General features: G+C 41.8%; 1 protein-coding gene across 1 annotated transcript in view; it reads left to right on the top strand.

The window, feature by feature from the left end:
• Hephl1 (hephaestin like 1) overlaps positions 1–13,576 on the top strand; it is a 71,864-nt gene that overhangs the window by 33,923 nt on the left and 24,365 nt on the right. Inside the window, exons 6-11 of the mRNA XM_004661931.2 lie at positions 1,120–1,288; positions 4,255–4,394; positions 4,510–4,641; positions 7,239–7,450; positions 8,903–9,053; positions 12,452–12,664. Coding sequence (XP_004661988.2) covers positions 1,120–1,288; positions 4,255–4,394; positions 4,510–4,641; positions 7,239–7,450; positions 8,903–9,053; positions 12,452–12,664 — 1,017 coding nt within the window. The remainder of the gene's footprint in view (positions 1–1,119; positions 1,289–4,254; positions 4,395–4,509; positions 4,642–7,238; positions 7,451–8,902; positions 9,054–12,451; positions 12,665–13,576) is intronic.

Genomic DNA, 13,576 nt, shown 5'->3' with positions numbered 1-13,576 from the left:
CTCTCTCTCTTTCTCTCTCCCTCTTTCTCTGTCAAACAAATAAATTAATTAAAAAATATTTTAAAATCAGGATAGGGGGCTGGAGATATGGCTTAGTGGTTATGGCAGTTGCCTGCAAAGCCTAAGGACCCAGGTTTGATTCCCCAGTACACATGTAAGCCAGATGCACAAGGTGGTGCATGCATCTAGAACTTGTTTGCAGTGGTTGGATGCCTGATGTGCCCATTTTCTATCTGTCTCTTTCTCTCACTCTCTGTCATAGATAAATAGATAAATAAATAAATAAACAAACAAAATCAAGACAGTACAAGCTATTTGGAGCTAGTATGATTGTTTAGCTTGTTAGTGGCTATGGTCATAGTAGTTTTTATATTCTCTGATATATATTTTGTAAATTATCTACATCCTCAGAAAAAAATTATAAAACACATGCAATTTGATTCTTAAAACCAGCAACTCTTCTAGATATACTAGCATCACATTTTAAAATTTTTTATTTGTTTGTAAGGAGAGAGAGTTAAAGAATGAGCCAGGGTCTCTAGCCACTGAAAATGAACTCTAGATGCATGCACCACTTTGTGCATCTGGTTTTACATCAGTACTGAGGAATCAAATTCAGGGTGCTAGGCTTTTCAAATAGGTACTATAACCCCTGAGAAATCTTTCCAGCCCAGAATTTGATTTTTTAAAGGTATGGATATACTTCTCCAAATGCCCTTTAAGAAATTGCTACTTATCCATCCACAGTGTATAAGGGTACCCTTCCCTTGACATACCTGTCAACACTAAGAATTATCTCTCCTTCTATCAATGAACCCAGGGACTACTTGATTGTGATTAAGATTCAACTGTTGCCATTTGTTTATTGACTGGTTTATTTCTTTTGTGAACAACCCATTTATTTCCCTTACTCATTTCTATTGGAGTGTTACTTTTCTTCTTTATCTTTTAAAGTGATCCATATGTGAAACATTTGTCATATTTGTTACCTTCCCACCACTTATTATTTGCTGCTAAGTTTGCTTATAGTCCAATATTCTTTCCAAAATTTTAAACACCTTTGCATTTGAATCGGTCGATCTTCTGGTGGTTTCGTCTATGTGGGTCCTCTGTTTGCAGCTGGTATGCTGGGACAATACAATGTTGGTAACTGCAAAAGTGACATTCCCCACTCCAAGATGAAGGGTCAGCAGAGGCGCTATTTTATAGCAGCTGAAAAAGTTCTTTGGGATTATTGTCCTCAAGGCTATGACAGATTCACTGGTCTTCCACTGAATGCATCTGGCAGGTAAGCACTCTTTGCTGGGGTTTCTCAGCCTCTTTCCAAGGAGGCATGAATGACCTTACTCGTGTCTCTGATGAGTATATAGCACAGATGGCATGATATCACTGCTTAAAGAGATAAGCATAAATACTCCCCAGAACTGGGAGAGATATTGCTGCTTTGTAATGTGCTGGCTAGATCAGAGCACCAAATTTCTGAGGGAGGTGGCTCAGCCACTAAAGTGCTGATCTTGTGACATGAGTACCTGAGTTCAATCCCCAGAGCCATTATAAAAATGCTAAGCATGGTGGTCACTCTCCTGTAATCACAGTGCTAGATAGATGGAGACAGAAGAATTGCTGGGCTTGCTGGGTAGCCATTCTGTCTTAACTGGTAAGCTCTGGGCCAGTGAGAGACACTGTCACCAAAAAGGTGGAAAGCACCTGAGAAATGACACTGAAAGAATAAAAACAAGTGGTCCTCTGGCTTACACACACACACACACACACACACACACACACACACACACACATACACTAGTGTTTTTTCAAATTGATTCTGAAATTCATTAAGTGTATGTGGAATTCTGTGACTTACACACTCACATTCAATGTGTTTGATCCCCAGAACCCATGTAAAAAGTTTAAAAAGCCAAGCATGGTGGCACACACTTGCAATCCCAGAACTGGGGAAGCAGAGACAAGTGGATCCTTGGGGTTCACTTACCATCCAGTCTAGCCTAATTGGCAAGCTCCAGGCCAGTGAAAGGCACCTAAGGAATGCCACCTGAGGTTGTCCTCTGGCCTCCACATACACACTGTCACACACACATGCACCTGTAAACATAAGGGCACCTACAGACAAGGAAGAATTTTTGCAAATCATATATGAAAAGACATTTGGCATCAACATTCTCTATTGACCAGTAATCTCTTCATTAATAGAATAATGTGAGTTAGCACTTAAAATCCCATTTTAGGGCTGGAGAGATGGCTTAGCGGTTAAGCACTTGCCTGTGAAGCCTAAGGACCCCAGTTCGAGGCTTGGTTCCCCAGGTCCCACGTTAGCCAGATGCACAAGAGGGCACACGCGTCTGGAGTTCGTTTGCAGAGGCTGGAAGCCCTGGCGTGCCCATTCTCTCTCTCTCCCTCTATCTGTCTTTCTCTCTGTGTCTGTCGCTCTCAAATAAATAAATAAATAAATAAATAAATAAATAAATAAATAAATAAATAATGCATACCTCATAACATTTTAAAAAATAATCCCATCTTAGAGGCCTTCTAGAATTTGAAATGTCTTCTCAAGTGTGAAGGACTACACTGGAGTTAATTGATATTTAGTGTGATCTATGAAAGCACAATGTGCTAAGTGTTATGAGGGATGCAAATATGAGGAAGACCTAAGCCCTAGCCTTACATGGGGAAAGAAGCCATGTGCATGGGAGTGGTGACTTTGCAAGCTAAAAATAAGACAAAGAATTCTCTGAGTGTTTAGCAAGAACAAAGATAATTAGGGGACACTTCATAGAGAAAGACAAAAATTGTGGTAGTGAGTAGTGAAAAAGAGGGATATTTGCAATCAGAAGTTAATGCAGAGCACTTTCTGTACAGGAGAGACTGACAATTGAAATAAGAAGCAGCACATTCCGTAGGGGAATGAGCACCTGCACAGAGAATAGGGACAGAACTGGGATAAACTCACTATCAGTTGTAGGAGTTCTTTAGTAATTTGGAACTTTATTTGATTGGCAATTGGAAGCAATGAAAGATTTGGGGACATGTAGATGACAATGAAAATTACCTTTTTGGAAATTAACGTGTTAGTAGTAGATCTGCTGAAAGAGAAAACAATGAATGAGCCACTGTGAGGTAGGGGGATAGAGTGTGTGGATAGGAGTCCTTAATAGAGTCTCAGATCCACAGCAGCATTTACCTGAAATGAGATTGTAACATTGGAACTAGATGAAAAGAAAAGATTTCAAAGGAGTGTTAAAAAGGAAGGGTGAAAAAACATTTGTAATACAAGGGTAAACAAGATAAGAGAATGGAATAGAAAAAGAAGAGAAGCACTCTATGTAGCCATAGGAGTGATGGTACCATTGACAGAAATAAGAGAAATAAGAGGTCTGGGGAAATGGTTCAGTGGGTAAGAGCATTTGCCTCACAAGGATGAAGGCCTAATTTATCCTGAGTTAGATTCCCTGGTTCCTATATTAGCAGCTGGGCATGACTATGCATGCCTGTAACCCCAGTCCTGTTGGAAGAGAAGACCAGAGAATCTCTGGGGCTACCTGGTCAGCCAGTCAGACACAATGGCAGCTCTGAATTCATTTAGAAACTCTGTCTCAAGAACAACATGGAAGAACAATAGAGGAGCAGATGTGAAGTTCTCCCCTGGCCTTTGCATGCATTTTCACAAGGTACATGCATCTGTATACACATGCACATAAACCATACATAGTACACACACACACATACACACACATAAATAAGAGATAGTGTGTCAGAAGGTATATTATGTATTTCACAATTTAAAAATTTTCTATGTCATGCATATGGTTTATATGATAATAATCTATGAATTAAACTATTTAATCAAGTAGACAATCCATTTCTTAATCATGCCACATGTGAAAGAGCTTTCTGTATGCAAAGCCTATTCATATTAACATCAGCAAGAGCCAGAGGGATGCTTGCTCTGCAAAGAAACCAGTTAGCTCTTTATTACTTTGTAGGAGACCATTCTGGAACCTCATACTGGTAAGTAAGGAGTTTTCCTGTGACTTTCTTAGTCGCTGCACTGCTGGGGAATGAAGTGACGGCCAGCAGAGACATGAGCACAAGCACCAGCCAGCTTCTGGGGCTAGCTGATGATTCCTGGAAATTTTGCTAAAGCTTGCACAGATTTTTCTAGGAAGATGGTGGATGAGTGGGATGGATAGAGTCTGGTGTGTGTGTCAGGATGTTCTCACATTGCTGTATCTTTTCCAGTGACTCTGCGCTGTACTTCATGCAAGGGGAAAACAGAATAGGAGGGAAATACTGGAAGGCTCAGTATACAGAGTATGTTGATGCCACTTTTAGTCAAAGGAAGATGCCTTCTGAGATGGAAGCCCATTTGGGAATTCTTGGTATAGTACAAGCTTCTTGTGTTTGGGAAGGGGAGGTGTTTCACAGGATAGGTGTCTCAATTTGCTTCTTTTTTCTATTTCTATTCATCTTCTTCTCTCTCTTGATGTTTTCCAGGTCCTGTGATCAAGGCAGAGGTAGGTGACACCCTGCTAGTGACTTTTTCCAACAAAGCTGACAAAGTCTACAGCATTTTACCCCATGGTGTACTTTATGACAAGGCGTCTGATGCAGCCCCAAATGTAGATGGTAAGCCTCAGCCTGTGCTCAGGTGGGGAAAAGGATGAATGAGCCAGGAATTAAGAAGGAGACAGACTTGGAGGTTATGAAGATGGCTCAGTGAGTAAAGTGCTTGCTGTGCAAACATGAGGACTTGAGTTTGGATCCCCAGTACCCACATTAAATGTTGGGTAGTTACACGTGCCTGTAATCCCCGTGCTAGAGAGGTAGTCCTGGAGCTCACTGGATAGCTAGTCTAGCTGATTTGGTGAGTTCTATGTTCAGCCAGAGACCCTGTATCAAAAAAAAAAAAAAAAAAAAAAGATGGAAAACAATTGAAGAAGACACATAGCTTCAAGCTCTAGCCTCTACATGCATACACACACATACATGTGCACCACACATGTGAGCCCACACACATCTGAACATGTATACCATACACATATACACATGCAACAACAACAACAAAAGAATTAAACTTGGTTCAAATTTCCCTTCTCTCCTGAGAGTGTGGGTGATTGACCTCTCGGGGTTCTATCCTTCTCACATATCAATTGCAGATAATTCACTCACCTCACAGGGCCATGGGAAGTGACTGGCAGCATGCCAGGTGGGGTCTGGCCACATTCAGCTCTTAGGAAATGTTCATGTAATTCCTTTCCTCTCAGAAACACAAAGACTACTCTCATAGTCATTGTACTACTTCTCTAGAATAGAGAGTGTGTTTGCAACAAGGCACAGGAGAGCCTACCGGGAGAGCCGAGGGAGCTCCAATTCCAGTGAAGGCTAAGTCTCAATATTCCGTGCTCTGTACCTACCAGCAGATACTTATTTAAAATCACAATTGTGGGGCTGAGAGATGGCTCACTGGGTAAGGTGCTTCCTTACAAGATGAGGACCTCAGTTTGAACCTCAGAACCCACAATAAAAAGCCAGATGAGGTGAAGTATTGTTGAAATCCTAGAGGAGTGACCCCTAGGGGTCACTGCCCAGCCTGTTTAGCCTAACGGACAAGCTCCAGTCTAATGAGAGAACTTACCTCAAAAAAGAGTGGAAGAAGCCAGGTGTGGTGGCACACAACATTAATCCTAGCACTCGAGAGGCACAGATTGGAGGATCACCAAGCGTTCGAAGTCACCCTGAGACTACATAGTGAATTCAAGGTCAGCCTGGGCTAGAGTGAGACCCTACATTGAAAAACAAAAACAAGCGAACAGCAACAGCAAAAAAGAGTTGAAGTTATTCCTGAGGAATGACACCTAAACTTGTCCTCTGGCCCCCACACACATGTGCACTCATCCATCCACATACACCAAATTAGCACTGTAGGCTGATTACTATCTGCAGCTCTGTTCCTCAGAGTCAGGGAGCACAGGCTCTCAGCGCACTGGAAGGAAGTACTGTCCTTCTGTTCATGATCCTGACCCAGGAAAAGTCCTGATTCTTTGGCACATGGTTCATCACTACACATGGTAGCTCCCTGAGATATCTCTTCACACCCAAGGGTAAGGTCAGGCTCAATGGAGAGCAGACTCTGGGGTGATGGTGAGGAGCCAAAGCAGGAAAGAAAATAGGGAGGTCCCCTCTTCAGACCTGTCCTCGCTCCTGAGGAAACATGTCCCGTACCTGCTTTCCTCCTTGTTTAAGACTCAGACTGATTGTGATGGATACAAAGAGAACACCAATGACAGCCAACATTTTGATGTTTTTCATTTTCTAATTCATAAAACTTACCTGGCAACTGTTTGTAAAGCACAGGACAAGATGCAGAGGAAATTTGTGACATGGCCCAGTAAGACAGATTTGGGGTGATGAGAATTCAGCATACAGGGTTTGGAATCTGACCTGAGTTTTCATTCCAGATTGGCTATTTACCATATCTGTAATTTTGGACACTCCTTTACCACGTTGGTACCTTTACTTATTGCTGTGACAAAATACCTGACAGAAATTACGGAAGGAAGGAAGGAAGGAAGGAAGGAAGGAAGGAAGGAAGGAAGGAAGGAAGGAAGGAAGGAAGGGGAAGAAGAAAGGAAGGATGGCTCACACTTTGAGGGGACCGTCCATTACGACAGCCTGGCAGCAGGCTCAGCAGGCAGAGGTCTCATTGCACCTGCAATCAGAAAGAGAAGGAGACAAATGTTGGTGCTCAACTCACTTGCTCATTTTAATGAAATCTAGGACCCCAGCATATGGAATGGTGCCACATATTCAGAGTGGTAAACCCACCTCAGCTGAACCTCTATGTCACCCTCACAGATTTCATGCTCTTTGCTTAACTTTATGGGTTATCTTCTGTAGGATCAGGTACAATATATTTCACATAGAAGATATTTAATGATATCTTATAGACTTGAACTTAATTGTAGAATGAATCACTATTATTCATTTAATATTTGCTAAACATGGTATAAGTAAAAAAAATAGCATAAAGGGGAATCCTTTGATTTCAGCTTCTAACTTATAAAATAGCAGCCTATGGCAGGGGACTTTCAGGATTAGATGCATAAGGGAAGACAACTTTCCATCCATAAATATGCATCCTTCTCAGAGACAGAGATGCCCAGGGTTGAAAAAGTTAATATTAAAACTGTTGCTTTGAATGACTGTTTCATTTGCATCCTCAGGATTTCGGAAACCAGGGGCACATGTTAAGCCAGGTGAAACTTTCACCTACAGGTGGACAGTGCCTGAGAGTGTGAGCCCAACAGAGGGAGATCCCCCTTGCCTGACTTATCCTTACTTCTCAGCAGTCCAGCCAATCAAGGACACCAGTGCTGGCCTTGTAGGGCCTTTGTTGGTCTGTAAAAAGGGAACCCTCAATGCTGACGGAACACAGGTAGGCCATCTGATGTCACCAACTTCACGAAGCTGTATATGAGAGAGATCAGCAATGTGAATGAAATTTAGTGATGAGTCTGTTACAAAAGCAGTGTCCTTCCTTCCTGAAATTGACTTCTACATGAGAGTTTTATATATTTATTTATTTATTTTGTAAATTTAAGATGTAAATTTCCATTGTGGTCAGTGCCATTCCCACCCAGAAACATAGCATTTCTGTTTGTGGTCTTTGGGATTTCATGAGCCTTGTTCCTGCATGTTGCTTTGGTTCTACAGTCCATTGAGATCTACATGGAGCGCAGTGGGGATGTTTTTCACTGAGCATGGTTCATCAGACTCAGGACACTTTAAGCTTCCTTGGTCTGGATGTTCCAGACCTATCAAGTCAGGATCTTCCAATGATTCCTACTAACAGCCAGAGCTGATAAATGCTGAAACTCACTGTGGCTGGAAGGACAAGTCAGTGTGTAGACAGCTGAGAGGCTTAGATTGTTGCATTGACATTAGACAACTCAAGCTACCTTAAATCACCCATATTTTGAGGTTTGGGACAGTCATATTAAGAAGATGGAGCTTTAAGACAAAAATGTTCATAAATTAGACATGATTTCGGGGGGAGACTAGTACAATGAATATGAGTTAAATTAAGGCAAAGTGAGTATGAACAGGGCAGGAGATGAGTGACTGCTTCAGACAAGGTGGTCAGGAAAAGCCAATCTGAAGAGATGACATTTGTGCAGAGAACTCAATGGAGTAAGGGGATAAGCCTAGCAGAACATGGGTGGGAAATCCTCTAGGCAGTGAGAATGGCATGCAGAAGACCCCAAAGCAGGCAGGAATGAGGTTGGTGTGTTGTTTATGGAAGAGCAAAATGCCTGGGTAGGTCAAGAAAGCTAGGAAGGTAAGTCTCAGGAGAGAGGAATAGAAGATTGAGAAAGAAAGAGAAAAAGAAATTGAGAGGTTATGAGGGAGGGAGGGAATTACCATGGGATATTGTTTACAATCACAGAAGTTGTTAATTATAAAAAATAAAAGAGAAAAATGGAGAGAAGGGTATAGAGATGGAGAGAGAGATAGAAAGAGTGAGAAAGATGAGAGATTAAGAGATATAGGGGAGAAATATTGAGATAGAGGAGGGGAAAAGAAAGAAAAAGAGGGAGAAAGAGAGAATCAGCTGGGATACCACAATGTGGGAAGGCCTCTGAGTGGGGGCATATTTCCCTGAAGGAAGCACATGAGGGGAAAGAAGGATGATAAGAAAGGCACATTTCCTGCTTGTGGAGTGAACTCCTCAGACTGTGCTCAGCATCCTGGTTTCCAAGATGACATGGTGCATCTGCGAATGCTGACCATCCCTAATCTGCTTTGTGTGAGTGCACTTTGTGGAAGTGAAGCAATTGCTATGGAGCCCTGCAAATTGTACTTTTAATGTATCATTTCTACTCTCTAGAAAGGAATAGACAAAGAATTTTACCTGCTGTTCACAGTCTTTGATGAGAATCTCAGCAGGTATCTTGATGAAAACATCCAAAAATTTACCTGGCGTCCCTTTGGTGTCAACAAGGAAGACAAAGAGTTTGTGAAATCCAACCGAATGCATGGTATGAGAAGTGGCCTTCCATTCTATACATGGAAGGCTTAATTCAGTTTGAAGTTGAAATGTTAATTTGGGTTTCTTTGGTAGTGCTCTTGGCCAGGTCGTAAATCTTTCATGTTCATGAGATATCTCTCAGAGATGTTGTTAGACCCAGTCATTACTTCCAAAACACTTGTTCAGCCTTGGGTGAAGAAACACAGGATTTGAACTTGCTAAGAACATTGTACATCTGAAATGTAGAAAATTATAGAAAATCCCCCATCTCAGGTTTGCAATAACATCTAGTCTGATAACTCAAGAAATAAGAGGGGATGACTTTTCACATCAAAGAATGTTTAATCAAGTAAACAAGTGTCTGCTGGAGGGGTTAATTTATGAAATACTCTTGCTTCCGGTCTCAGATCTCCATTTGGGAGAAGTTAGTCAATTCTTCTTCCCTGTCTCTATTTATATCAAGTGTTACAACAGCACACCACCCGAAGATTGGTTGTGGCCAACAAGGATACTCACTGGTATTGGACACATTACCCAAGACAAGAGGCCAAACCCAGGCCTGCTGGAGAGAGCGGCTAACAAAAGTGTCAATGCACTGTAGCAGGTGTGAGACTGCTCGTTTTAGTTCCAAGCATAGCATCTGCTCATCGCCTCTTGAAACTTTATGGAAGAACAAAACACTAGGTCCACACTTCCTCTCAAGCCCCCAAAGTCCCAAAAGTCCAAATTTAGTGTCCCCCAACAACCAGGTCACAGATTCCATAGTCCCCGATGCCCAGGCCCAGCAGAGTCCCTACTGGACCAGTGGAATTCAGGGAATGATGCACTTTCAATGGCATCTTCTAGGAAAAGTACTGGAGCTGGATCAGCAATTTGTTTCTGAACTTCCTGGTAGACAAAAAGGGAGGGGGAACTAAGCTAGAAATAAGGACACATAGAGGTGAAGCCAAACTGTAAAGGCAACATCTCATCAGGGAGACCTCTATACAGAAAATATGAAACAACAGGATGAGTCATGTTGAACTCAGTCCTGGTCTAGTTTGTTGATATGAGTCTCACTTTCACTTGTCCTTTTAAAAGCAGGTTTCAGGGGAAATAATGTATCTAAAGTCAAATTTCACATTAATTGTAAGTTAAGCTCTAGCTCTAGTCTTGCATGGAGTAGGGAGGAAGAAAGAAACTAAAGAGAACTAAAGATAAAGGGTCTCACATGGTGCCGTGGTCTGAGTTGCATGTGTTACATAATCTGTATTTGGAAAGTATTTGCTGAATAAATGAATGAATGAATGAGTGAATTAGTGAATGTTCCAGAAATAGAAAGCTTTAAGTACCAAACCGTTTAATGTCAAAGAAAGTTCTCCACCAAGCCAGCCAAGTACTAAACTACCTAAGCACCTTAGTTATAGTAATACTCTTTAAAATGCGATAGACAAGATTTAGATCATTTATGTGGAAAAGTATTATCAACATTTCCCCCCTAGAAAATATGTTCTTTTTAGAAGCTCCAGGGCTTCTTGGAATTTCTACCAATAACCCCAGATTTAACTACACTTAACAAGCACTACTGATTTTGCAGGTACAGAAATAGAAAATAATTTTATTTGACAAAGCGATTGTACCAAAATGCTATTGGAATTATAATAGTTGTTCCTTCCTACTTTGGACATTAGCAGGAAGGAAAAAATTTATCTCCCCAAAGGCCACCGAGTGAGACATAATGACACTCACTTATCCATTAGACACGTATTCACCCACATAGAGTCAGAATATGCTTTCCAATTATTCCTAGGGCAATATTTTAGATGGTTGCTGGCAATGGGCTGTGGTTGATGTAATAGATAAAATCAATTTGCTATTCTGGAAGCAAAGAGGGTCGTTGTGTTAGTGAACATTTCTTGTTTCTGTGACAAACTACCTGAAAAAAGTAAGTGAATGGGCTAGAAAGATGGCTTAGTGGTTAAGACGTTTGCCTGCAAAACCAAAGGATCCCAGTTGGACTCTCCAGGACCCATGTAAGCTAGATGCACAAGGGGGTGCATGCATCTGGAGTTTGTTTGCAGTGGCTGGAGACCCTGGTGCACCCATTTTTTTCTCTTTCTCTCTCTCAAATAAATAAATAAAATATATATATTTAAAAAACAACTGAATGAAGGAAGGGCTCATTTTGGCTAATTTTTACAGGACATAGTCTATCGTGATGGGGAAGGCATGGTGGCAGGAGCATAAGACATTGGTCACACACAGAGAGAATGTGTATGGGCACACCAGGCCTCTAGCCACTGCAAACAAACTCCAGATGCATGTGCCACTTTCTGCATCTGACTTTACGTGGGTACTGAGGAATCAAACCCAGGTTGTTAGGCTTTAGAGGCAAATGCCTTAACTGCTGAGCCATCTCTCCAGCCCCAGCAATGACCTGTATTATGTTTTGTGTGAGTATGGGTACATACATGTGGAGGTCAGAGGACAATCTTAGGGTGTCAGACCTGTCCTACCTTCTCTGAGACAGGGTATGTCTTGTTACTTTTGCCAATGGGAAGACCAGTCTAACTTGCCCACAAGCTTTGAGATTCTCCTGGTTCCATCTCCCATTGCTGTAGGCACACTGGAATTACAAACTCTATGTGTCACTTTTCACCTGGCTTTATGTGTGCACTGGTGATCAAACAGTTTTTATGACTTGCAGAGTAACATGAAGGGTCACACCATGAAACAATTTGTCATAAAAATTTGCAAGAGAGGGCTGGGGATATGGCTCAGGGATTAAAGGCACTTGCTTGTAAACCTGATGGCCCAAGTTTTATTCCCCAGCACCCAAGGAAAGCTATAATTCCAATGAACCTATGGCAATGGAAAGTAGAGTAAAGAGAATCTGGAAAGCTCTTGGGCCAAGGAGACCAGAGCATTGAAAGTCACAAAAGCAAAACAACCAGGGAGCTCCTGTCAGGGGCAAACATGGCGAGAAAGGACAAGTACCCTGAGGCTACCCTCAGACCTCCACACGTGTGCTGTATGTCTGTGCACCCACATACATCATACACATCCATGTGTATATATGTATATATACACATGAGCCTGCACATAATATAAACAAAGCAAAACAGAAAATGCAAGAGAACAATCTGACTTATTCTTTAGTGATTCATACAATATTCTTGCATATATGTTGCTAAATTTTATAATTTTAGTATATTTTCATGGTTCATTGCTAATTCTAGCTTCCATTTTAGATTTACTTATCATGGAACTTTTTCTAGTAGTATTCTTTCTGAAATAATGAGGATCTTCAGTATAGCTCACACCTTGAGACTTCCTCCCAAGCACACTGATAATCACTCTCTAAGATGGTTCGTTTTTATATATCTTTATAGTTAGGGTGGGCACTGACATCTTCCTCCATTCATTTAGCTATTAATGGCTACATGTATGGCAGCCAGCCGGGCCTAAGCATGTGTAAGAAGGACAGAGTCTCCTGGCACTTGATTGGAATGGGCACCGACACCGACATGCATGGAGTTTATTTCCAGGGCAACACCATTGACCTTCGAGGGACTCATCGGGATTCTCTGGCTCTGTTTCCCCACATGTCCACAACAGCATTCATGCAGCCAGACCATGCAGGTAAACTTGGCAAGTACATTCAGGTGATCAAATTCTAATTCATCTGCATAGAGTTCTCCCCCAGGGAAAATAGGTAGATTTGGGGCACTTAAAGGATGGTAGAAACAGAGTCTGAGTCACATCAGAGAATCCTGGCAATTTTAGCCCAAACACATACTATAAAGGGCAGAGGAAATGATGCCTACAAAGCAGAGGTGAGAGTCCTCTGCATAGCTTTGCCCCACATTCTAGGACACCCACGGGAACTCTAGGTGGATGAATCTACACAAACCCTAAGTGAATCAACCCCAGCACTACATGAATCCAAACAAACCTTAGGTCAATCTGTGCAAATATTAAGCAAATCCACGTAAACTAGAGGTGAATGCATGCAAGCCCTAGGTGAACAGACATGAACTTCACATGAGCCCTTTGTGAATCCACACAAACCCTAGAGGAATGCATTAACTCCTATCCATGAACACTCAGCCCTGAAAGAGGGTGTTTCTTGCCTACATAAAGCAGAGGATCACTGTAGCCATTCAGCCTGCATCTACAGGCATGGGCAGGCCGGTGGATGCTTCCAGGCTGTGGAGCTATCACTGCTGCTGTAGCTTTGTCTCTGTCCTCTAGGGACCTGCAGTGGCTATAGATGAATTCTTTCAGGACTTCTCTATTTTCATTTTGTTGGACATTCTTGCTGTCCCCATAGGGCAAAATGCACTGGGTCTGGAGTCCATAGGATACGGAGCAAAGTGCTAGTACACAGAACTTCTTCCCCTAAAGATTCTAAGCTACTTAGATCATTGGGGCATTCTTTTTTTTTTTTTTTTTTACAAAAAGATGTAAGCAACACATAGAACCACAGGCTACCTGTCATGTGGAAAGCGAGAATTACAAGTGCCATGGGTAGTTGTGTTTTCTCCCCTCAAC

Source organism: Jaculus jaculus, chromosome 3 (assembly GCF_020740685.1).
Source record: "Jaculus jaculus isolate mJacJac1 chromosome 3, mJacJac1.mat.Y.cur, whole genome shotgun sequence".
NCBI classification, from domain to species: Eukaryota; Metazoa; Chordata; class Mammalia; order Rodentia; family Dipodidae; genus Jaculus; species Jaculus jaculus.
Note: the sequence above shows the minus strand (reverse complement) of the source record. Positions and strands in the feature narration are given on the sequence as shown.